At 37.9% G+C, this 25,237-nt stretch overlaps 2 protein-coding genes across 3 annotated transcripts; one reads left to right on the forward strand and one right to left on the reverse strand.

Annotated features, from left to right (window-relative positions):
* Positions 1-3,756: 3,756 nt before the first annotated feature.
* si:ch1073-456m8.1 (uncharacterized) lies at positions 3,757-11,391 on the forward strand. The gene is made up of 6 exons (XM_004545005.4): positions 3,757-3,986; positions 4,269-4,343; positions 6,963-7,001; positions 7,259-7,420; positions 7,639-7,722; positions 8,963-11,391. The coding sequence occupies exons 1-6, from the start codon at positions 3,888-3,890 to the stop codon at positions 9,464-9,466; spliced, it is 963 nt and encodes a 320-aa protein (XP_004545062.2). The 5' UTR covers positions 3,757-3,887; the 3' UTR covers positions 9,467-11,391.
* Positions 11,392-11,956: 565 nt separating this feature from the next.
* On the reverse strand, positions 11,957-21,586 carry avil (advillin). 2 transcript variants are annotated; one of them, XM_004545003.4, is made up of 20 exons: positions 21,524-21,586; positions 21,270-21,391; positions 20,997-21,071; positions 20,611-20,807; positions 20,426-20,534; positions 20,230-20,340; positions 19,048-19,253; positions 18,884-18,962; positions 18,651-18,749; positions 18,412-18,565; positions 18,161-18,261; positions 17,376-17,513; positions 17,122-17,280; positions 15,913-16,092; positions 14,420-14,577; positions 14,188-14,332; positions 13,912-14,100; positions 13,761-13,832; positions 12,897-13,007; positions 11,957-12,714 (listed from the first exon to the last, which is right to left on the reverse strand). In XM_004545003.4, the coding sequence occupies exons 2-20, from the start codon at positions 21,327-21,329 to the stop codon at positions 12,601-12,603; spliced, it is 2,457 nt and encodes an 818-aa protein (XP_004545060.2). In that variant the 5' UTR covers positions 21,330-21,391; positions 21,524-21,586; the 3' UTR covers positions 11,957-12,600. The 2 variants fall into 2 exon arrangements, with proteins under 2 accessions (XP_004545060.2, XP_004545059.2); XM_004545002.3 differs by having other exon boundaries at positions 21,270-21,396; positions 21,524-21,578.
* Between the last annotated feature and the right edge of the window lie 3,651 nt (positions 21,587-25,237).

Raw genomic sequence — 25,237 nt, forward strand, 5'->3', positions numbered from 1 at the left:
AGGAAGGGAGGGTGTGCGCACCGTTAAGAGAGTATAAATGTTTTTACAGTGCACAAACAATGTCTCCCATTAGAGATAACCTATAGCCCAATTAGGTTATTAGGATGATGGCAAACTGCTCACTACGCATGTTTTTTTTGTGTGGTTTTTTTTTAAAAATAGGTTAAATGTTCAATGGTGCCAATTTAAAAAGAAAAATCAAAAAGAAAAAAGCTAAATGGATTTCTCGCAAATTTACCACAGCCAATCTTGAAGCGTGCACATAACATTTATGGTGTAATTAAACTGGTAACTCGAAGATAAGAATTTATCATGTAACTAGACCAGATGGTATTATGCAGATTATTTAGATATATTCTTGTAAGGCTCTTCAAAATGAAAGTGAAAGTTTTCATTGAAACCAATAAGAAAGGACACACTCACGTTTTCCTTGAAAAATAATAGCTCCACATGTACAAGGGTGCATTCATAAAGGCTGATCATGATTTTGATAGATTATGTTTAATAACCCTACACCTCGGAGACTTTTGAGCCATTAAGCAGCAGCACGTCTGTAAGCTCTCAATTATAACGTAGATGAACTCATTAGTATACACAGACCCGTGTGAATGCCATTTGTACCAATCAGTATATGAACTAATGAGCAAGTGACACATGCAATTATAGTGAGCTGTGGAATTTCAATCTTTCCTGAAACATCATCCAACGATATATAAACATGTGAGAATGTTATCTAAATGGTGCCCAAGAACCACGCTCATATACATATTTTCATATATATATCATTGGAGGGGGGGTAAGTTAAATCTTTATTCTTCCAAAATAGGCTAAAAGTTTTGCAGCACCACCTCTTTGAGCGATGAGCAGCCTGTGCGACCACACCGACATCTGCTGGAGAAAAACATAGTTGCGACTGCAGGTCTCGTCTCAAAGCTGCGAGCCTCTCTGTTCATTGGAGGCTGTGTTTTGTAAAATTCACCTTCAGGAGCTGCACTCTAAAGCAGGAACTCTATTGGTTAGGTACATTTCATCCATTACTAAAGAACTGAGGATTCTCCATTGCACCTCCAATACAACGAATGAAATTCATTGCAATGAATGCATTACTTGGTCATCTCACAAATTTTTACAGTACCAAAGTATCAAAGCGTAATTTTACAACAGGCTTGGAGACATCAGACATGAAAGCATTGGTAATATGTCTGGTGGTATGTGCTCAACTCTTTTAGTTATTCTCTTCCTTTCAGAAAAATAATTTTTGCTCCGTTAAGATAAATCATTAGCAAACTGGATCAAAAGACAAAAACAAACGAGTCCTGAAGTGATGAGACACTCATGTTCATTCTACTGCAGTTGCCACTCATCCGTCCTCTGCACGTTTGCATGTTTTTCTGTTCACGTATGCAGATAAAGTGTGAATCATTTGCATGATCAGATTTGCTGATCTAACATCTACTCCGAGCCTTAACATACTAAACCCACATACAAACACTGAAGCTCAGAAAGGCTTTGTAAAACTTCATGTAAAATGATCAATGAGGTTTCTACATGATATATACACAGTGAAATAGATCCAGTTTCAGTAAACTTCATGGTCTTTGCATTGATGGGTGTAAAAAAAAAAGGGCCAGCCTTTTTTTGAATAACAGTTATATCTCACGCACACCAGAATAAACAGTCATTAATGAGGCAGTCATTGATTCAACAAAGTGTCACAGCACTGAGTCTACAGTAAGCAGTCCTCACTGTTGCTACGCAGTGACAAACTACAGTTCAGAGGAAAGCTCAAGGAAAAATTTAAACCTGGTTTGGAGTTTTTGCTCCAAACTGAGGGTCTGGTCCGCTGCACGAGAGCAATGTGCAGATTTTGTATTCAGTCAATCACCTTAAAGGTGAAGGAAGTTGTATGAACATTTCTATTTAACCAGTGCGTAGGCTGATATATTACTACATTTGCCTACAATTATAGAAACCCTGTATCAAGATATGAGACTATGTCATGATCATCTGTGTGCAATAAACACACATCTCTGGGATGAATAACAGTGTGTGATCATGTATAAGTTGTATAGTTTTAATGTTTTATTTGGGAACAGAATGGTGTGTATGTGTAAGTTTGGTGATGGAGTTTTTATTATGAATGAATGATGAATTTTTATGAATTATGTCTATTTTTATGCTTAAGGACAACAGATGGAAATTAGCCTTTGGCTATAATCTGGTATGTTTACATTCATGTAATTTTTTTTTACATTTATGTTCATTAACATGCACTGTCCTAAATAAATAAATACAGCTTTTGAGTCATACACTGTGTAAATATCATTTTATATTTAGGGGGTTTGAACTGTTTCCTCATTTCCTGTTGCAGTTGTTCACTTTTTCTCCACTTCCTCTTTCACCCTTTGTTTAAATGATAAGTAACACATGTTAAACAACAACAACAACAATAAGACAAAACAAAAAAACTTTGCTTTGTCATGTATTGACTGCCATCTTAAGTTCTTCAGCTGTCAAATAGTTTGGTTTGTAAAGTTGTACAAACACTTCAGTTTCAGCATCCAGGTCTTGTGGAGGTTAACTTTGTCAGAAACCTGTGTTTTCACACCATGACAAGGCAAAAATCACTATATGCAAGTAGAGTGAAAAGACAAAGAAAAGGTTAAATTGACAGCTTAATCAATAAAAGTTGCTGTCAAGGTTGAGTAGTGCGGGAGTTGGCTTATCTCTGTAAAGAAGCATTGCTGTCTGTGTTCTCAGATTGGTTCCAGTTTATTGGAATAAAAGTATGTGGTTTTCAGAGTCTGTAAGTGGTAGAAATCCTTACTATTCTGAGCCAAATGACTTATGATTGACCAAGTTCATCATTTTCAATTCGTAATTAAATAAGAAAATAATAAGAATAAGAAAGCGTCTTCTCTCATAAATGAACATGGCAACACAGTTTATGTTTGCAAAGTTGCATCTGAACAAACCTCAAGACTTCTGAAACAATGTCCTTTGGATAGACAAGACCAAAGTGTAGGTTTTTGACCATAATTCACAGCATCACATTTGCAGAAAGCCAAACACAGCATATTTGCACAAACACATCATACCAGCTGTCAAGCATTGTGGTGGAAGGGTAATGAGTTTGGCTTGTTTTGCAGCTAAAAGATATTTGCAGTCATTAACTATTCTTTATACCAAAGTATACTCAATTGTGAGGCCACATGTCTAACAGCTAAAAAGCTTGGCCCAATGTGGGTAATGCAACTGGACAATAATCCCAAGCACAGAAGCAGTAAATGGCTTTGGTGAGATCTTAAGAGACATTAAGATAAATGAAATGAACTGAAGCAACGCTGTAAAGAAGAATGGGTCATAAAGTCGTCCACAATGATGTGAGACTGATAAAATCATACAAAAAAATATTACTTCAAGTCACTGCTTCCAAAAGTTGCTCTATAAGCTACTGAATAAAAGGGATTTCTTATTTTCTCACAGGAAAAGTCCTGTTAAACCTCACTTTTCATTGTTCTGGTCACGTTTGTAAAAGTACCTATAACTTTACTAAAAAAACGGCAGGCTTTTTTCACTGATTAATTCCAGCCATGCACCAGAATGCTATCCCTTAACTTTACAACAAACCAAAAGTCATATTTAAACCCCCCACAGCCACAAACGTGACCCATGTCTCCCTAAAAAGACGGATATTTGACTGTTCAGAGAGAGTGGGCGGAGCGAGGGCGGCGTTAAACACGGTTTGGTCCCTGCGGCTTTCCGTAGATCAGGGCCTGGGTGTAGCTCCCTGTAGCTGCGTAGGAAACAAGTAAAAAACACCACTTCAGCCAGAGAGCCCGGAGGTGTCTCTTATATAAAGAAAAACGTAATATAACGCGTACAACATGCACTCGGTCACGCTGGACAGCAGTGGTTCACCGAAGAAGCGCTCGTTTTCTCGGGGAATGAGCGAGGACGAGTCTCTGCGCAGTATTATTAAAGAGGTGAGAGGACAAAAATCACGGCGTCGTTAACGTTAGTGTCAAACGTCACAGCTGTTTTAAATAACCGAATAAGTTTGGTGTTTTTAATTTGTTCAACACTTAAAATAAACAGACGGCTAGGGTAAACGGAGCAGTCGTCAGGCCCGTCGCTTCACTTCACTTCCTCGGCGTTACCGCTGTTAGCTGTTCGTTGTTTTGTTGTTGTGGCTCATGATGATGAGGTGATGATGATGATGGTGATGCTCAGACTCCGCCTGAGATGTGTTTTCGTCTTCTCATCAGACTGACAGCTCCTCCAGACGTGTGACAAGAAGCGACAGCAGAGCGAGCACCCTGAAGAGGAGGAGTGACAGCCAGGTAGTAGCTAGCATAAAAACTGACACTCGATGAGATGAACTCATTGTTGTCTCAGTGTTACAACATTATATATGTGATGGACACGCAGTGCTACCTAATACCTCTGGGATGAGACGCTTGCATAGGCCGAGAGTCTAAAGGTTTGTACTCAAAGGAGCTTGCAAAGAAAGGCGTCTGGACTTCTTTAAGACGTTTCACCTCTCATCCGAGAAGCTTCTTCAATTCTAAGGTCAAATGGTGGAGAGTCCCAGATATAAACCTAGTGGGAGTGACCCCCCACAGAGGGACAAAAGGACCCCCTGATGATCCTCTAATCGCCTGAGCCAAGGTGTGAAACTGGGTGTGGGTCCCAATCAGCCAGAGTTTCGGGTGTGTTCATTGTGAAACCTGGCCCCACCTTATCATGCGAATTCCTGAGGTCAGATGGCCCAGGATGTGAGTGGGCATTAAGGCATCTGGGAAGGGATGTCAAAAATGGCTTATAGATGGCAGAGAGTTGGTGTCGTAAACCCCCGCCTCTGTTCAAAGATGGTCGCTCACAGTGGACATAGATGACTTCTTTCACTCCTCTTTCAAACCATCTGTCCTCTCTGTCCAAAACGTGAACATTGGCATCCTCGAAAGAGTGTCCTTTATCCTTAAGATGCAGATGGACTGCTGAGTCTTGTCCTGTGGAGGTGGCTCTTCTGTGTTGTGCCATGCACTTGTGAAGTGGCTGTTTGGTCTCTCCAATGTAGAGGTCTGGGCATTCCTCGCTGCACTGTACAGCATACACCACATTGTTAAGTCTGTGTTTTGGCGTTTTTAGGTTTGTGCCTTGTGACACAGAGTGGTGTCTAGTTATGGTCAGTCGTGCCAAAAAGTGGATAGATGGATATCTACTTTATAGATCCACAAGAAAAATGATTATGTTACAGCAGCAAGATGAAGAATAAAAATAATGCAGCCTACAATATTTAACAAAGTTAAAGTGCTACAGGGGTCTAGTAAAGATCTTATACTATGATAGAATGGAAAAACTTTCTCTCATAATATAACAAGTACAAGTAAATATGAAGACAGTTTAAAATGGTAAGAGCAGGACTGGCATTGTGGAAGAGTAATGCAAACTGCATTAGTACATAATATGTATGCTATAAGTGCATGAAGGTAATAATAGAAATATGTGTGGAATCACATGTCGGACAGGTGTGACCACCTGTCATAGAACGAGGAGTTATTATACAGCTTTATAGAGAATGATGGGAATGATTTCCTGAGTTGTTATGGCAGTGAGAAGGAGCTCTGCTGGGTCAGAAGTGTGGAGCAAAGTGGGTATGATGAGTTGTCCATGACAGAGAGCAGTTTGATCACTGACTTACGGTCTCTAACTGACTCGAATGCCTCCAAATTCCGGCCAATGATGGGTCCAGGCTTGAGGATTAGTTTGTGGATCCTGCTGACATCTCTGGCACTGGATTTATAAAGTAAATGAAATTGTTTTTTAAACAGCTGTTGATATCTGTAAATATCTGGGTCTTTCTTTGTAGTTAGGAGAGAAATGTTTGAAATGAAAACCGTGTGACTGCCAGTAGTGACGGGAGCAGTAAAACCATGAAATTGTACTTTCCAAATTGCAGAAGATGGTTTGCTTCTGAACTTTTAGTACAGCAATAAATGGCGATATCTCGTGTTTTTATGGCTTCCTTATTTTTACTAGTTCGGTTAAACTTGTACTAAACAAACTCGTCTATCTGAAAGCTCCGAAAGCATGTTGTACAGCATGACTAACCCAGTTTTAAAAGATTATTATTAAAATAAAAAAGTCACAGGTTAACTAGATATTTTGTAAAAACCGAGATGGTTGTATTTCTACTCGGTAACTGACAGGGTGACTGCAAGGCTACACATTCCCAGGACCCAGAAACTGAAGCAGCTACATTGAGTTGAGTTATGATTTTAAATTTGTTTGTGTATGTTTTTCTTAATGGGATCCTTTTGGTCAGGAGATCAGTCTAATAACTCCCAACTAGAGCAGAGCTTTTGTCTGCGTCATCAATTATGTAAAAAGCCTATCAGTTATGGGAAAATGGCCACAATATTAAATGCGGAAACAGAAGTGCTTCTGGCAGAGATTTCTTCCTGTTAAGGAGGCATTTCCTTTCCTACTGCGGCCAAGAGCTTCCTAAAGGGAACATTTCTGTCTTCATTATGTAAGTTGTTGACCTGACTTTGTAAAGTGCCCCGAGATGACCGTGTTATGACTTGGCATGGTATGAATTGAAGGGAAAACATTTACAATGTTTATTTTCCATTCAGTATTAAGTCATTTACACGTGTTTGACAGCAGCTGTCGGCATTAATTGATTTATAAATATAAGTAACAAACTCCTGTAAGAGACACGTATGAATAAAGTGGACAAATAATCAAAGCTACCTTTTGTAAGATGCAGTAAAGTTTATTTTGATGCTTATAATAACTGAATTTGTGTAACTTTAAATTTTAAGGTCATCGTTCGTGTTTGAGTTAAAGGGGACCAACAGGAGAGGATCCAGTATGCCTCATTTAAACTGCTTTGTGCTGATTTTAACTCAAAATACTCAAATGTTTTTTATTAAAATTATTTGTTTTCCTTTCAGCAATCTGAGCAGGACCTCTTCATGGGACTACCAGAAATGGTAACGATTTCTCACCATTATCCTCCTTATTTTTGCTATAAATATAATGATGTTTACTGCTATTGAAGGCTGTGCTCACAGTAATAAATCACAGCAGTGAAGCATATTCCTTTACATAGGGAGGCATTGTCACGCTACCACAGGAGGCCTCCCACAGATTGTTGCCTCTGAGAGCTCAACGAGCACTCCCACTGACTGGCATGCATTCTCCTGAAGTTGCCTACACTGATCTGTTACCGTGTAACTTTGTGATATAGCTAGAGCTGCAGGCCAGCTATGAAGAGGCTGTGCAAGAGCTGCGTGGGCTGGAGGTCGAGCGAGAGGCTCTGTTGTTCCAGGTGGACGTCCTGCAGGACACGCTGGAGGGTGTAGAGGAGCTGCTGGCTGAAGCCCAGAGAGAAGCTGGACAGGCTAGTTTGGTAAGTCCAGGTCGAGCCAAAACACGAAGTAAAGTCTTAAAGTCTCTTAGAAATCCGTGTGTGTGTGTGTGTGTGTGTGTGTGTGTGTGTGTGTGTGTGTGTGTGTGTGTGTGTGTGTGTGTGTGTGTGTGTGTGTGTGTGTGTAAGTAAAGTTCGTTGTTTGTGATTACAACAGATTGTGACACTAACGAGCTGCTGCTGTCTCTTTACATTTGTAGGAGTTGGAGCGAGAGAGGGAGGCCAAAAGGAAACTGGAGAGCATGGTGCACTCTTTGATGCAAGAAGTGGAAAGATTAAAAGAGGTAAAGTGAGACCGTTTATGTAAGCTTGCAGAGGCTCTGAATTTGTTTATAAAGATGTAAAGGGAACCTATTGCGCAACAGTCTGTCAGGCGTGTGATCGCTCGTGAATATGAATGATGGCGATGCTATGTCGTTGTTTTGTTTTTTTCTGGGTGTGTAACCCGGAGACACGGCAGGCCTGGGCATACAAGATTTTCTGTGTGTTGTGGTTTAGTTTTGTCCTTAAGGGTTTTAGCAACTGAGTCTCGTCTTTCTGGGAAAAAAGCCCTGAAAACGAAATGAAGAAGTTAGAAAAGTACAGAAGTACTTAAGTATCCAAGCCACATTTGTTGAGACTGGCACAATCAATTGTTTCAATTACTGTTACTCATTTTCCACTCCTGAAACTTCCACGCCTCGTCCATTCTTGTGTTGTCCTTATAAAAACAATTTGTGGTGGTGCATAACACGTTTTGGAGTAATCTCTTCATTTTTCATGGTGAAAAGAGTCTGATCACTTGACCTCTAGCCTGGTACCCCACTTAATTATGCTGAGTGTCTAGTGTGAAGGACAATCAGGAGTCTGCACAGGTTATTCTACTTTAAACCTGGACTTGATGGTAATGCTCTTCTTCAAGAGTCTGACTTCTTGCTTTTCTTATCTTCTCTGTTTAGATAGTGTTAGCTGAGTGGAGAGTAGGAATAAAAATTCTTAAGATAGCTTTAAAATATACAATGTTGTGCAAAAGTCTTGGGGCCACTCCTCATTTATTTATATTTTGCTTCCAAGGAGACAGACATTTTTGATTTGTTTTTTGTTGTTGTTGTTGTTAAGCAGTTTAATACTTACCTATGACTCATTCAAGCTTAAAAAAGACACCTAACTCAAGGGATTAACCAGTGCTGTGACTACACATAACAGACAACAATTTTAGTTCATTTTTAAACATTTGTTCTGATTTATTTAGTTAAAATGTACAGAAAAAGCCAAACGTGACACCTTTTGGGGGCATAAGACAATATTTTTGCACCAACAAGATGGTTCTCAAAGAGGCAAAAACAAAAGGCAGCCAAAATCCTTTTTGTTTGTGTCTTATATACTTTATTTGTATGTTTACACATTTCAATAAATTACTGCACATATTTCCTGTTTTCCTTCCAAAAAGAGATGATTGATGGCTCAAGATCATTAAAAAAACACTGTAATTATATTTTCTATGAATGAGCACTGCTTATGCTTTTCTTTTTTTACACCTTGCAGGAAGGGAATAACAAACTATCAGGACCAGGTGAGATGGCTAAAGCAACAATGCAGGGACACAAAATAAGAAATGATGCCAACAAAGTCGAGAGCTCCTCCTCTCACAGCAGCAAAGATGAATTGGGAGCTGCAGTGCAAAGAGGACAGAGTGAGGGCACAGAGGAGAAGCAATGGAGAATGGTAAATAAGCCCATGTGTCACCAGCCTTCTCTTGCACTGGGCAGCCTGGTCGCTGAGGATGGGGTCCACCAGAGACCTTATGAAAACGGGGCAGCAGATGGACAAGATCCCCTGCTGGATGAAAACGACTCGGACAGCATAAGTGCCTACAAGGATGCATTCGATGAGACTCCAGAGCAGGACAGGATCTTTCCAGGTGACGGAGACAGTTTGGAGCTGCCCCACGATGCAGAGAACACAAAGAAGAGCCTGCCTAATAATGGAGACGCCCTCAACAGTGAGGTCGAAGGCACCAAAAACAATGAAAGCTGCATTTTGTCTTAAATTTATGTTTCATCTACTACTGAGTAAGGTCAGAGATAAAATAGTTCATAACTTGATAAAATCCAGCAGCATTTTGATTTGAAGTTAGACATTTCTGTTCTTACAAAAATCAGTTGAGATTAGATGTATTAGATGTTGCTAGTCAATAGTTTGACATTTTATGAGAAAATGATTAGTAGAATAACTGTGGAAATAATTGGCAGCTTAATCTATAAGGAAAAGTTGAAAAGATTAGTTAGAGCCCTAGTTATGATACATTGTAGTAGAAGTTACATTTTTAAAAATTGTGCTGAACGATCTCAGGTTTACAAGCTGAAATTTCGCTGACTACTTTATGTTATTTGCCAATCATTTAATTCAAGTCTGTCGTAAGTGTTTGGGTTTTTCCTTTTTTTAATGCACGTTGCAATACATGGAACATACTCCATGTTGCTTTGACTGTTTACCTTTTTGATTTTAAGAAGGATATTTTATACACAAGAAGCAGTCAAGACAAAAGTCACGATTTATCTGTCTCGGTAAGAATCTCCACAGCAGCTGTTTTAGCTTCAACCAGAAGAAGACATTACAAACACAGAGGTTTTTTTTTCTGTGAAGTTATTGTTAACTTAAATTTGATCATAAGGATTTTGATCAGGCTGTGTTGCTGGTTTCTCTCATGTTTTTCTTGGACTTGGAAGTCTGGTGATTTCAAATAGGCAGTTCATTTATTCAAAGCCTCAAAGTCTTAAAATTTTTGTGTTTTTATTAAAAAAAAATAGACAGAAAATGGATTTGGCTGCATTTGCACTTTTTAAAGTTCTTATATTGTGACATTTATTTGTCAGATTACATTAAAGCCAACATTCCCTTTTTTAACCAAATGTGTCAGCCAGACCTGACGAGCTGACCACTGCAGGCTGGATTTTTTTTGTCTGGCTGCAAGGACATGCTGCATGTTTGCACATTCGCAGTGGAACTTGCTGAACTTTGCCTCTTCAGATGTCTTTCATTGCTGTAAAACACTTTGTATGTAACATTTTTAATGCCTTTTTACTTTCTTTTTTTTAAAAATTGTGCCAGAATCAAAAGTAGACTCCTCACTTCATCTATGATCCGTAGCCTGCACGAGCACCTATGAATGTATACTGATTTCCAAAATGCACACAAGTTTGTGTCATTTGAGTGTGTTTGCATGCAATACTATCAACTACATGTAATGAATAATATGTCTTATTTGCTGTTACAAATACTTTTTAAAAGGGATTTTCAGTGTCAGTTTATTTTGTAGACAATGTATCATTCTTTTATTCCCCAGTTTACAAAGTCGATTTAACAAAGTCGACAAATAATTAAAGTTTTGAACATATCAGGCTGGACTTTAATGATTAGAAAAGCATATATTGATAAATGGATCTCTTGTAGAAGACAGAAGCAGAACAATAAATCTGCACGGGTTATGTTGAAGTTGCTGCATTTAGCTGTGTATCATTTTTGGTTTTAATACAGGTTGTTGACTTTGTACTCTGAGGTACTTTTTTGCTAGTTCTTTATAACCTGTAGCATCGACTGTCAAATGTATGTAAGTTTAGGAGGTTACTGTTATTTTAGTGCTGTGTGGTGATACTGTGGTCACTTCTTGAGCAGTCAGGTGATGGCAAATGAATTATAACACCAACATCCATAGGTGCTGGACAGTTCATTTTCAGGTTTTCCCGGTGATACAAAAAAAGAAAAGGAAATGACCTTTGACATGTTGCTGTGCAGCCAAATTGGTTTGTTTTTTTCTTTGATTTCAAACAAAAGTACTGAAAATACATCCTTTTATGTATGATGCCTTTTTTCTGTTTGTAATATTTTCAGCTCTGTCATTGGCTTTGAAATAGATATTCAGATTTAAATGTTAATGCCATACATTTATATCATAATAAAATGAGTGAGTAATGCTTTGTGCCATTTCTGTTAACTTGCATTTAAAATATGGAGAAAGTGAATAAAAACAAATAATGACTTAATAAGCAGCTTGACATTCAAGCCTAATTATCAAGGAACGTGCTGACGCCTGCTCATCTTTCAAATCTCTGATGATCAGTTAAGCACCTCATTTTTAGGAGACTCATGACCGATCGTATAACTGATTGTATATTTAGTACACTAAAGGTAAAGGTCGCCTTTTCTTTTTCAGACTGATTTCTGGGAATCACATAAGATAACAATTTACAAATGAAAGCAGGAATGGAGAGATTTCTGTTTTCTTCACTTATTTTGAGCACATCGTGTTCCATCCTTATTTGCACAAAAGATGGAAAATCAGGTCATCTTTACTTTCATATTATGAGTAACTTCAAAGTAAGTGACACAAATGTTTGCAACTAAGTAAATCATTTTAATTACTTTCTTCTTTATAAATAGTTTTCAGTTTAGTTCTAAACCTATTAATCCTATTGGCCATTATGGGGATAAAAGAAAATGCACCATCTTCCATGTCTTAAGATTTTACATATTGGGACACAATAAAAAAAATCAATCTAGAACAATCAAATTTCAATGAACTGAAGCAACGCATGTAAGGAAGATCGGGCCAAAATTCCTCCACAACAAGGAAAGTTATACAGAGTCATACAGAAAATGATTATCATTGTTGCTGAAAGTGTTTCTACAAGCTATTGAAACATGAACTTACTTTTTCACATTCTTACGTTTTATTAATTGAATAAATGACAGTGCAATGTTGTTTATCTGAGGTCTTATTTAAATCATTTATTTGAACCTGGTAAGAATCACATTTGTTAAAAAATGACATCCTGATAAATATCGTAATATAAGACGTGTGAGTTAACTGTTGCCTCCTACGGGGTTCGACTGCACAAACATGCAGAGGGGAACAGCCATTGTGGTTCATAGTTCAGTTAGGTTCATTGATTTTGACACAAGAGTTCCTAAATAGTGTTAACTCCATAAAGGCAGCACAGATTACAAAAATAAAGTTTTGAAAAAAAAAAGTAATTTGACTAAAATGTACAGAATGGACTCATGATTATAAATTTTTAAAGATTAGTAAGTGAAAAAACATGAAAAGCAAGAAAGATCATACAAAGAGACCCCAACAGCTGGCTTCTATCAGTAACTACTTATTTCAAATACTGAAAGAAATCTCAAAACATCCCTTTTTCTTTCTTCATTTTCAGCTGTTTCCACTGCGGCAAGCTCACAAACTCATCTTTGGTCATTCCAAAGACGGTGGTGAAGTCAGTGTCAGAGAGGTATTTCTGCAAATGAGGTGACAAAGTTTAGCGGGTGATGGCACACGTGTTATTTTTTAAGCTGCAGAGTTTTACTGGTGATGGTTGTAATCATCACTAAATTAATGAATAAGCAGATACACGTACAAATCTTGAACTTAAATGTGGAATTGATGGGAAATGGAAACATTGGGAACGCGCGTACATACCTCTTTCTGTTTCGGGTCAACACCTTCTGGCAGCTCGTTGGCAAGCTTGTTTTTCAAATCGTCAGGTGGGAAAGACTGAAAACTTTTCACACTGTTCCCTCCGTTCTGCTCCTAGAAAATCACATTAAAAGAACATTTTAGTTTATATTGTATTATTAATCTCAATCTTTGAGTATACAAATCACAGTACTTTATTAATGCAGGTTCTGGCCCTTATTTCTACCTTCATTATGAACTTTTGTTTGGCCTTTAGGATTCATATTCTTTATTTTGTTTGGTTTCTGATCATGTTTAGAGCATTTATATTTATTTACTTGTTTTAGTTCGTCACTGCCTCCTCAGTGTCCTTTTGCATATTGTTGTCAAGTCTTCTCCAGAATAGTTCTTGTTTTGTTTTGTGAGTCATTTTGCTCTTGTGCTTTGTCCTTATTTTTATTTTGTCTCACTGTCCTTGATTAGTTTCACCTGAGTCTTGTTGCTCTTATGTTTCCACTTTCGCTGATCTCTTGTGCCCATTTAAAGCTCCAGTTTGCTTGTTCTCTTTATTGTGTTGTTCACTTAGTTGTGTGTCTGTGGCAGTACACACCCAGTGCTCCCAGTTACTTACCTGGCTTTGCTCTTTGTGTTTGGATTCTTGGATTTTGATTCATCATCAATAAATATTTTGAACTTTTGCCTTCTGTTTCCTACACTTGAGGGTCTAATATAGCTACACTCCACACTGCAGATTATGATAGGAAAGGCCTATAAATTTTAAATCTTTTAAATTCAATAATTCACGAGCTAAAACTTCATGCTAACATAGAACTTTGTTGCAAGTTTTAACCTAAACAGAGTTTGAGAAATGAATAAAACTTTACATACTGCAACAGTAACATTAACAGGTGACGCTGTATCTCCAAACTCCTTCTTCAGCTCCTCATAGCTCTTTCCTGACTGAAAGAGAGAAATATTTGTAAGATTATTTTAATTATAAATGGAAATCCACATTTCAGCTCAAAAGCATAACACTCACACTCCATTTGGTGGGATCCCAGGCTGTAAACCACCCAGTGAAGGTGGGTGGCTCGAAGCCTTGCTTGATCAAGACAATGGGGGTGTGTGGATCTCTGTCACCCGGGTGGGTCTGCAGATACTCTTGGCTGGTTGTCAGTGCCTCTTTGCGCTCCTCCTCATTTGCGTCTTTACCGACCCAGATAAACACCTGGAGAAAAAGCAGGATGTGATTAAAGTGGTGGAGTTTATTTAATTCATTGTTATGTTCATATTAATAACCTCTCAAAAATCCTACCTGGTCCCATGTGTCCAGTAGCATGACATCATCCTCGCTGAGGTCATCCTGTATGAAGTGAGTCACCTCAGTCACAATGAAACGCCCTGTCTTATTGGAGCATTCAAACAGGCGTGGCTTATGGTCCAAAACTACCTGCTGCAATCTGCGGATGGCACATAACCAAGTGAAAGCAAACATATAGAAAAGTCACACTTGAAGCTGTTGGTTCACCTGTTCATACTATCCTCACCTCTTGTCATTTGCATAGGGAGCTTTCCCCCCAAGCAGTTCCCAGAATTCAATGGGCTCCTGACCCTCTGCAATAATCTCTTCAGAGCCTCGTGGTGAGTTCTGGCTGATTGCTGAGCTGACCTCTTTTGCCATGGCTCTCTCATCTCCACTTGATCCCTGGTTTACAAAAAGATGCCACCCCCGACCCCAGAGCTCATCAATAGGCCTATATTTTGCTAAAAATGTTCATTTTATTTGATTTAATCTGGTTTTAGAAAATGAGGAAAATCTTGTGACATGTTTGTTATTCTTATGAAGGAAATTCATGAATGCTGAGTCAGCAGCTGGTAGAGATGAACTGTTTGACTCAGCAAAACCACAGCAAGGGCAGATGCTCACCGACAGACAGACCGAAAAGCCAATCAGTCCTAGTACTTTGATATATATATATTGATATATATATATATATATATTTGATATATATATTTGATATATATATATATTGATATATATATATATATTTGATATATTTGATATATATATATATATATATATATATATACTATGTATATATATACTATATGCTCAAAAAATGCATCCAACCAGTTATATTCATTCATGGTTATTGACCATCAATTTGTTTCCTTAACAGCCTCCACTCTTCTAATGATGCCCTCTTTCCTTTGGTATTTGATTCTCTTCTGCCACAAGAGTCTTAGCTATGATAAGCCCTGATGAGAGATGCTAAGGTCTGACTTTCGGTTCCACCCAAAAAGTGCAGAGGCCTGTCTGGGCCTGCTGAGTTAGTCAGCTCGAAACTGTGAGAAACAATTTCTCTACAGTCCTTACAGCACACTTATATTAAAATCTTAATAAAAACCAAAAATTACTATCTGTACATTACTTTATTCTTTTTTTGGAGGAAGGACATCCACCATTAAACTCTTCTAAATCAAACATGTGGAGCTACCACTGTTGCAACCCCTTCAGACAAGGGAGCAGCTGCTTTTACTGTTTCTAATTAATTCAGGGAAAATTTACATGCTTGTTATTCTTACTAACCTTAGGGTACCTAAACCTTAAATACTGTTCGTTCAGGTGCCTTTAAAAATCAGTTTGATAAGAATATTTTACTCATTAGCCCTTAAAGCTTCATCGTAAAGCCACATCGTTGAATTACTGCAAGAACCCATCATCTGTTCCTATTTTCTATGTAAAGGTGATAGACAGAAGGGGATTTTTATTAGTCTCTTTTCGGCAAAGGGACCTCACCTATGCACCCAAAACTCAGACTTTCAAAATGACTATTCTCTTAATTTAGAAAAATGATTTTTTTAAAATACTGTGTGAAATGTGACTCACCCCTCACTGTGAAGAAAGAAATCTCCCCAAATAGTTAGACATTTCTCTCCAGATATCTTTCATCATGAATTATATTACATTAAAGAAGAGACAAAAATGCTCTAAAGGGCCTGTCAGTTTCTCTGTCTAAAATAAAGTTGTATCTTTTACCTTTCCGCACCAGAGATACATTCCTGTTTGGCTCTTGAGCAAAAACACATCACTAGAGTTTAGAGAGGTGGCCAGGGCTGGGACCTCGATGGTTTTTGTGTTAAACTGGTCAGTCCCGTGAACCTGGAACAATCTCACTGGAGGCTCAGGTTCTGAAGATCCTTTTCTAGATGTGCCGCCCTAAAGGGAAGAACAAAAATATCCTGTACAGAGTAGCACTTTGTAATAGGGCAAGCAACAAACGGTGTGATTCCCATAGAATTTAATAGCATTTCAATGTATGTCATCTATAATCACAATGTAGTTTAACAATTAACAATTTAACATCAAGTTGGTAAAAGTTCAACTTTTTACAGATAAAAAAGGAAAGGAGACATTATACTGTCATTTTCCATAACTATATCTAATGCATAACTAATTTGAAGTATTGAGCAAGCAATGCTGATGAATGCATACTATTAGGTAATTTACTGGAAGAACAACTAAAATTTCTCCATCTTCAACTTTAAATGTTGTACTTTGCAGGGTTTTTTTGTGTAAAAATAACAAAAAGAAAGCAAATAAATTATTAAACTGTGCAAATGAAAAAGCATAAATATATGTATTTATATATCATATTCAATAATTTATTGTTGATTCTCTTGTGTCCAAGTCTGGGTTTGCGTGTAATTTTGCAGTAATTTTAACTGGAAATAAAAAATATGAATTAAGATTTGGCTCCATCAGTATAAAAGATCACATGGGCCTATGCTTGTTTTTTCTTATAAGTAGAAAAGGGAGAACGATTATTAGCACATTTTTATATGCAATGAAAGCCGTGTCCTTTCATATTTTATATGTAATATACAAGGACAGTTGAATTGTGAAACATCCATGATGCACACCAGAGTAAATGTACAATAAAAAAAATTAAACGCTCAAGTAAGACACCAGTAATTTAAATTACTTGCAGTATCATTTGTGACTCTTTTCATTAAACAGTAACGTTGTAAAAACTGAATGATTCTCTTCTTATTCTAGAGTATCTAACAGTGAGAATTTATAGGTAAATATAATTTCATTGTAATGCATTGAAATTCCACTTAGTTTTAGGGAAATTCTACCTACCATATCACGTATCATAAAGTGTTACCCTGTACTGTTACAAAACCAGAAGTGGGGTGTTTATGTTTCAAATGAAATAAGGGTAAGTTGAGAGAAGAGTCTTACTTCAAAGATAACCAGTTTTCCTTTGAAAATTGCCATGAAGTGTCTCGGCTCCCTGCCCATAGTTACTCTCACTTGAACAGGCTCTCCGTTGTACTTTTGATCTAAGCTCACAGCCTGGAAAGCCGAGGCAGCCAGCTCGTCCTGTGTCGCATGACGCCCCTGAAATTTCAAGTGACACAAATCTCATACGGTACAGTGACACATACAAAGAGGTTTAGGTGTGTGATTGTGAATTGCTTTAACTGTGACCTCACCTGCCACATATAGAGCAGGTAGCACTTCTTGTTGTTAACCAAGTAAGTGTAGAGGATCAGGTAGCAGTCTCCTCCATAGAGGTATCCATACCACTGGGGGTCCATAGGGGCTAGCTCAAGGTTTTCAATTCTCCACACCTGGGCAGGTCAAAAGTAAATTAACATGGAATATCTGCACTTTCTCTGTGAAATCACCAACATGAATGTTTAATTTGAAGAGCTGAAAGCTTCAAACAGACCATAGAGCAGCATCAGCAGTACTTGATTTTCTCCTGATATAAAGTTTTAAAATCTGTAAGTATGTTAGTGACCCCGTGAGGCTACACCGGTAATTACACCAGAAGGAGGGGAAATAGGTGGTTGAAGGACAGAAAGCAGTCTTTCCTGTTCTTTAATTCTGATTAAAAAATAAATAAATAAACAAATAATAACTGAACTCTGTGTGGTTTAAAGAAGCCCACAGGTTTGAGACTGATTACAGCATAATCAAGTCATCATTGCTGGTTTTACAAAGTAGGCTGTCACACAGAATGAGGACTTTTTTTTAGATACTTAGCATGAGATTTTGATATTTTGTTTATTTATTTTTGGTGACATATCTGTGAAACCCTGTTCAAATGACACCATGAGATTATTATTTCGACTTCTAGCTAGGTTTTTAATGACTGATTGTTACATTTGATGGACTGTTTATGACGTGGGAGGAGTCTTTGATGCAGAGGACTGTTTGATGCAACTGCATTACTGATAAAAATGTTAAATTTAAAGTTAATTTATTCCTATACCTCTACTTGACCTGTGCCATCGTCCACCATCCTCTCTTGTGCAGCAACCTCTGGCTGGGCGTGCATCAATGAAGCATCAAATTTCTCCTGTGTGACATGAGCTAAAGAAAATATGATGATAAAGCAATGTTATAAAGATACTGTGATCAGAAGTAACTTGTATTTATGTTGGTTTTCTTTTAAAATCTGAAGACTTTTTTGTTATGTGTGTGTGTTTCTTTCCCCTCCTCTGAATTCACAGCTACACGTACCGATCCTTCCTTTTGTGTTCACTTTTCCCAGACCTTGAGTCTGGTCTTTCACAGTCCACCTCTGGAACAGCTGCTTGAAGAGAGCTGACTCTGCCCCATCATTCACTGTCTCCACATTTGTAGTGATCGGGTAGTTTTTCGCTTTAATGAAGTCCTACGACGGCAATTCAATTACAACAGAGGAAATAAATATGACACCTTTCATCAGTTAGGTAAAAGCTCTTAACAGTTCCTCTCACCAAAGCTCTGGTCATAGCGGCCTGTCGTTCTTCTTTGTTTGCTTTCTTCCCCTTCCACACAAAGATCTTTACCCCTCCCTGGTCCAGGATGTAGGAGTCCTAAAATAATAAGATTATTCGTAGTAATTTTACAAAACTAAGTCATTATATTTTAGTAAATATGGAGTTTTAGCTCTAGCTCATTGTTGTGGTTGAATATTAATGTGTATATTTGTTTTTGTTTAACGGCTCACATCATGGTTAAGAAGATCCTGAACTAGTGGTCTCGTAGCAACTTCTGTGACCCTCATCTGGCCGTCTGCATCTGAGATCCTGAAATGAAAGTCGTTAACAAATAAAATACTGCAAAATTGAATCTTAACATAGGTATGGTATCAGTTGTCGGTGAGCTTCTCACTGGTAAAGTGTGAGTTGTCCCTTCTGTTCTTGGTCAACTGCTTCATCAGGAGGTCCGTCCTTCAGCGCTACGGTTCTTTCTCCAAGCGTCTCTGTCATGAGCTCCATGGCCTGAGGAGAACTGCTCTCAGCTTCACCCTCCACCACTCTGATCTCTGCCCGACCTCCTCTCTCTCTGTCTCGGATGTCTTGGGCCAGCAACATGCCCTGAGAAACAGCAAAGTAACAGTTTACTTCTACATACTGGACACTCAGTACCGTAATCTGCAGTAATATCTTATTTTCAAAAGTATTTTTAAAGTACAAGCTGTCGCAATGTCCAAGAGTTGGGAAGCTGGAATATAATTTGGTCAATTCCTCAGATAAACCTTGTTTTAAACATCCTATTAAACATGTAAAAACATGTGAGTTGGTTTTGTGAGCACTGCAGAAACAGACATCCTGGCAGAAATAAACTGTTAAACTGTTTGTGTGTGCTTCTTAGATCAGAATCCCCTTTAAAATAAGTCATATTTGAATTAACATTATGTACCTGTACTTCACTTCCAGCCTTGTACTTTGTCTTTTTTTTTAATTGTGTTTTTAATGCGCACCTGTATTTCTTCACTTTTAAATCAGTGTTATTTGCTTTTCAGTTCAGACTTTCTGTGAGCATTTGTTTGAAACCTCTTTTATCGTGCTACGTTTGCTTGTCCGAACATGTGAGCTTACTATTTAATAAATATGACTGAATCACCTACAGAATAAAATTACAATATGCAAATATTCACTAGATAAAGGCTCTTTATGATTTAAAAGTTTAAGTCACTTTTGCAATGATATCATCTGTATCTTAGTTTCTTCCTGCAGAAACCCTTTAACCCTCTGCAGGAAGAAGGAAATCAGCTTTAACTGTGCACACCCACAACTCTTCATAGCAGATTTCATAATGATACTTAACTGGCAAAATAAGTAAAAGTATTAAATATTACATACATAAAGCACAGAGTATAGAGATTTTAATATGAGTAATTTAGATTAACTGAACCTGTAACTACACCATACCGGTACAGTTAAGGTAAGGGTAAAGGTTACTCATCACAAGCCCTTTTTGCACATGCTTTTTTTATTTCTTCTTAAATGTATATTCCAGTATGAGTATCCCATCCAACAGCACTGTTACACTTAAAAAATAAAATCTTACTTTGAGCCTTTCTTGTCTGTTACTCTTTGGTCCGTTCCACTGAATGATGTTCTTGCCCAAGTCCAGCAAAAACACATCTGAAAGGTTAAAACTCTTCCAGCTCATCTCCACCTGAAAGAATAAAGCATAAAGCAATCTTTCTGTCAGATATAATCTGTCCAGTAATGTTATATAACTGCTTTGAAGTATGGCTCACCTCCTTGGCAATCACCCTTTTCTTTCCTTTCACATGGAGCAGTCTCTTCACATCATATGTGTTGGTTTCAGTGTGTCTCATGCCTGATGCAACACCGCCTTTCTTGTAGCTAAAAATATTGGCATGATAATTGTTGTGGTTTCTTTTACTTTATATTGATAACTACTGTGCTGGCATTCACTCACATTATTCCTTGTTTGAAGTAGCCCTTGAAAGTGTCAGATTCGTGGTCCTGGACCTCTCGGTACTGAATCGGGGAAGAGCCCAAAAATTCATCAAGCTGTACGGTGTAAATAGCAGCAGAACCCTGCTCATCCTGAGTGGACTGTGAGCCGATCCAGTAGTGGATGTTATAAGACAGAGAGTTGCCCACCTTCTGGGTCTGGAGAAGTGCACAATTGTGTCAAGACTGTAGTGTATAGCAGGAATCAGAGTATTTAGTTACCACTGACTACTCAAAGAACAAAACCAAATGGAAAAGTGTTGAAAACCAATAGCAGAATTAACTACATAATATGAAGTCCTTGAATCTAACAGTGTAATAGTGCATCAGTGGCCATCACAGACTTACAAACAGAAGCACGTAGCAGTCGCCTTCAAAAAAGCTTCCGTAAGATTTCTCAGGAACTTGAACCAGCTCCATTTTCTGTTGCACAACAACAAAAACATAGTGTCTTTATTTTCATGTTCACCAAACACATCTATACATCAGATTTAACAACTACTTCAATCATCACTGCTCATCACCTGCCAGGACAAACAGCTGAATTAGATTTTTGATTTTTGATTTTTTTTTAAACAGCTACAATATTATAATTGTCAATACTGCAGCAATTAAAATTACCTCAATTCTCCAGATTATAATCCCAGGGCTGCGGGTTACTGCTCGAAATGTTTGGTCCATGTTGCCTGGATGCACTCAGTTTCAGCGGCACTTTGGAAGCTTAGTTTTCCTTTTCTGGAAGACTAAACTGATATTTTAGTGCACTGAAGATAATTTCCTTCTTTACAAACGTATTTACACACTACAAACCAATTCAAAATCATGTGAAATACTGTTTAAATCTCATAATGCAAGAATTATCCAGCCATACATACCCAGTATCCTTGTCTGTAGAGGTTCCTCTAAGCTTATATGATCTCCCAACAGCTGATTTTCCGACTGATAGCCAGAGACCCTCAGTTCTCATCCTGATAGTGCTCCGAAAAGATTTGCATCACTTTGCATGTTTCAGGAGGTTACAGAGCATTCTGCCCAATCATTGAGGAAGAAGCGAAATCCTGTAGGCAAATGTGCTGAGAAAAAATGAAAAAAAGGATTGGCTCATATTCAAATAGACACACAGTAACACTGACCAACACGTCTATTAGTTTCCCAGCCCACTCGGTCCAAGACTGCCACATTAGCACCATATATGGATACCTGTGAGTACATAAACTGTGTGTTAGTAAAACACGTGATAATGAGCTTACAGGAGGAAAAGTATGATATTCTGTAACTGTGCAGCGGACAGAATAATATTGTAGTACTACAAATTGTGTTGTAGTATCTGATAATGATATGTTACTGCTAATTACTGCTACTGGTAATAATAATAATTAGCTTTCTATATCATATCATTATATAATAATGTATAGTTTCTATCTTGTACAAAAATACTGTAGAATAACATTACAAATGAAAAATAAATATATACAGTGCAGCTGATAAAACAAGTTTTAACTTTTAATAGCAGATTTATGACAATTTTATTCACAGTGATGAGTTCACACTGGGATGACATCAGTGGGGAAACTTGGATCACACAGTGCAACAAAGAAGTTTGACAAAACTTCAGATTGTAAAGGACTTGCTGTAGTTGCTCATAACCTTAACATCAATTATTTATTTATATTATTAGCAGTAATAGCTACAATAGGAATTGTAACTTAAATACTCACAAATAAATATGATTATTGTAACTTTATTTTCTGTGCTTTGTTTCAGGAGGTCATGACTGCTGTTTGGTACTGTGGACCCATCCTCCTGAGTTAGTCGGGACCTGCCAACGTCAGGACTTTTTCTTTTAACTAAACTGTCCTCTGAGAGTCTGATGGTGTTCAGAGAATTAAATATTTAAATATTTAAGAGACTGCATGCTGCCATCCGAAATCCAGCCTTCCTCGGCGCTAACGCTGTACATGTTATTCAGCAGCACCACATTTAGTCTGCTTGATCTACATTGTTTCCAAAAGACATGTGAGAGTGTGATTGCCAGTATAGACACACCTACCATTGCTGGTTCATGTAAAGTGGTTTTCCTTTGTGTGATACCAGCAGTTCTGCAGAAGCAGGAGTGGCTCATTAAAAGTCACTTTTTTCACTTTAGTGTCCCTCATGTCATTAATGGTAGAAGATACCCACCAAATTTGGCTCTGATCATGTAACAGGGACAGAAAGAGAATCGAATTCATGTGAAATCACAGGATAAGAGTGAAAAGTAGTGAAAAAAGCGAATGCTTCTTGCTTGAATTTCAGTGATGAGCATTCATGAGCCCGCCCACTTTTCCTCATTTAACACGAAGGACTACAGGGAAACATTTTCATATCAGCACAAGCACAGGTACACGTGCCGCTTTTTCACAAACTCACAACACCACATCATTTAATAATGATATACCCCTAACCTTTTTCATAGACATATCTCCACTGATTGTTCTGACTTGAATGTCCTGTTCTGTTTTGTCAGTCATAAAAAAAGACTCAAATAAATCAACCCGCACAAACAAACCTCAACCGGTAACAGTGCAAAGTGGAGCAAAGCAAAGTCATAAACAAGCCTTGAGCACTGTAAACACAACAGACCTTTAGTTGTAGTCATGCAGAGCGGCAGCTGAAGCATTAGTGGTGTGACCTGAATCATATACATAATTCTGCATTTGGATGTGAAAGCCTAAGAGTCCAACCCTGCACAACAGAGTGGCAGCAGCAGGAGCAAATTGTTTACAAAATGAAGTAGTTTGATGAGCGTGCTACCAGCAGATTTTACCTGTTCAGATACAGGAAAGGAAAAATCTTTGGATTTAAACAGGTCACAGAGGAAGTTTCCACACAGCCTGCTCAGTTCTTAGTACACCCACATACATCGCCTTTGCAGGGTAACATGATTTGTTAAAAGTAAAGTTTGATGTGCAGAATTTAAACACATTTAAATGAAAGCCATACATGTAGAGTATATATTTTATTTATCTGTATGTATGAAAACCCTGAGCTGCCTAACCATTACAGTGGGGAGATCCAGTGACATTTTGCTGCCATGGTTTGTGTCCACTTGCCCCCTCAGAAAGGGATTCTCAATCCAAATGATCCAAATGAGATCCTGATGGGATCAATGTTACGCCTTCACTATCATCAGTAGATGATATTATCAGTGGGCTGGGTGCGAGCCATACAGCATACTGCAGTAGGTCTGTAAATATGAACATGCAAATCGATCCCATTGCGGTCCATAAAGTATGAAAATGTTACTGTTTTGATTAGCAAAATCTATTTACAATTTCATATATACTGGGTATACTGGATCTACTGGTTTCATTAATTGCCACATGACACACAATCGTGTCATTATACCCATTATATTCATCATATCCATGAGCCATCAGTGTAAAAAGGGATAAAATATTTTGAATCCCACAACTTTTCACACATGGCTTTATGTAACCTACAAAATCAAACAAAGAAAGAATAACCCCCCCTCAAAATTCATGAAGTATACACCTGTAAAACTGGAAGAATATATTATAACATTCATAATTACGGGTGCTCACAGGTTTAACAGGCGACGATATACCACAGTGTTAAATGCAGCGACCCAGTGTTTGACTCTTCCCCCTCTTCACTGCACTATAGTTGTATTTTTAAATGACAGGGGTAAAACAACATACATAGATATAGTTTTAGAGCAAGCTGGAAAAACAAAATAAATACACATTTTAGAAATATGTTTGTATGCCATATCATTAGAGAGGAGACCAGACACATTATCTGCTTCTCTTTCCCTGTAATTCACTGCTCTAACTATGGTTTCTGTTATCCAGGCGACATCTTATTGCTGTGAGAGCTAATACAGCTGGAAAACACTGCAGACACACTTGTAATATTCACATTTTAACTCAACAATCTGAATTAAGAAAAGGAAAGCACATATACGGACCGATCAGACCATTTTAAACAGTGGAGAAAAAGTCTAGCTTTTCTTTAAACTTTGTATTGAATCAGGCTCCACCCTCAGCCACTGCTTTCATATAAACCAGGAAGGAGTACTGCGGTATCAGACATAGGTGACTCAGACATACATAAATAAATATATAAATACATGAACACCAAAGAAAAAGAAAAAGAAAAAGAAAAGGAAACCAAAATACTAACGCTTGATAATAAGCTAATGAAGCTGTAGTTTGAATGTGTATGTCACACTTAGTGAAGCTGGATCTTTTGCAGCTGAAATATCTTAGTTCCTAATCACAGCATCTGTCCTCTCGAGACAGATGGTATAACCATGGTACTTGCACTTGCAGCAATGTGCAATACATGTCTCCCTGTGCCTATGTGGGTAGTACTCTTTTAGTCCTTTGAGTGATCAGTAAGGCCAGGAAAGTGCTATATAAACAGCAGGCCAATCGAATAAGCCCTGCACAACTATGCTTATTGATCTATAACAGAGATAGTGCACATGTGGGGGATGTGTAAAGTTAAATGAATCACACTATAGTTATTTATTAAAATGCAATTTTGTGGACATCCATCCATCTGAAGACAGAGCTGAAGCCTAT

This window comes from Maylandia zebra, linkage group LG5, assembly GCF_041146795.1.
Source record: "Maylandia zebra isolate NMK-2024a linkage group LG5, Mzebra_GT3a, whole genome shotgun sequence".
Lineage (NCBI taxonomy): Eukaryota > Metazoa > Chordata > Actinopteri > Cichliformes > Cichlidae > Maylandia > Maylandia zebra.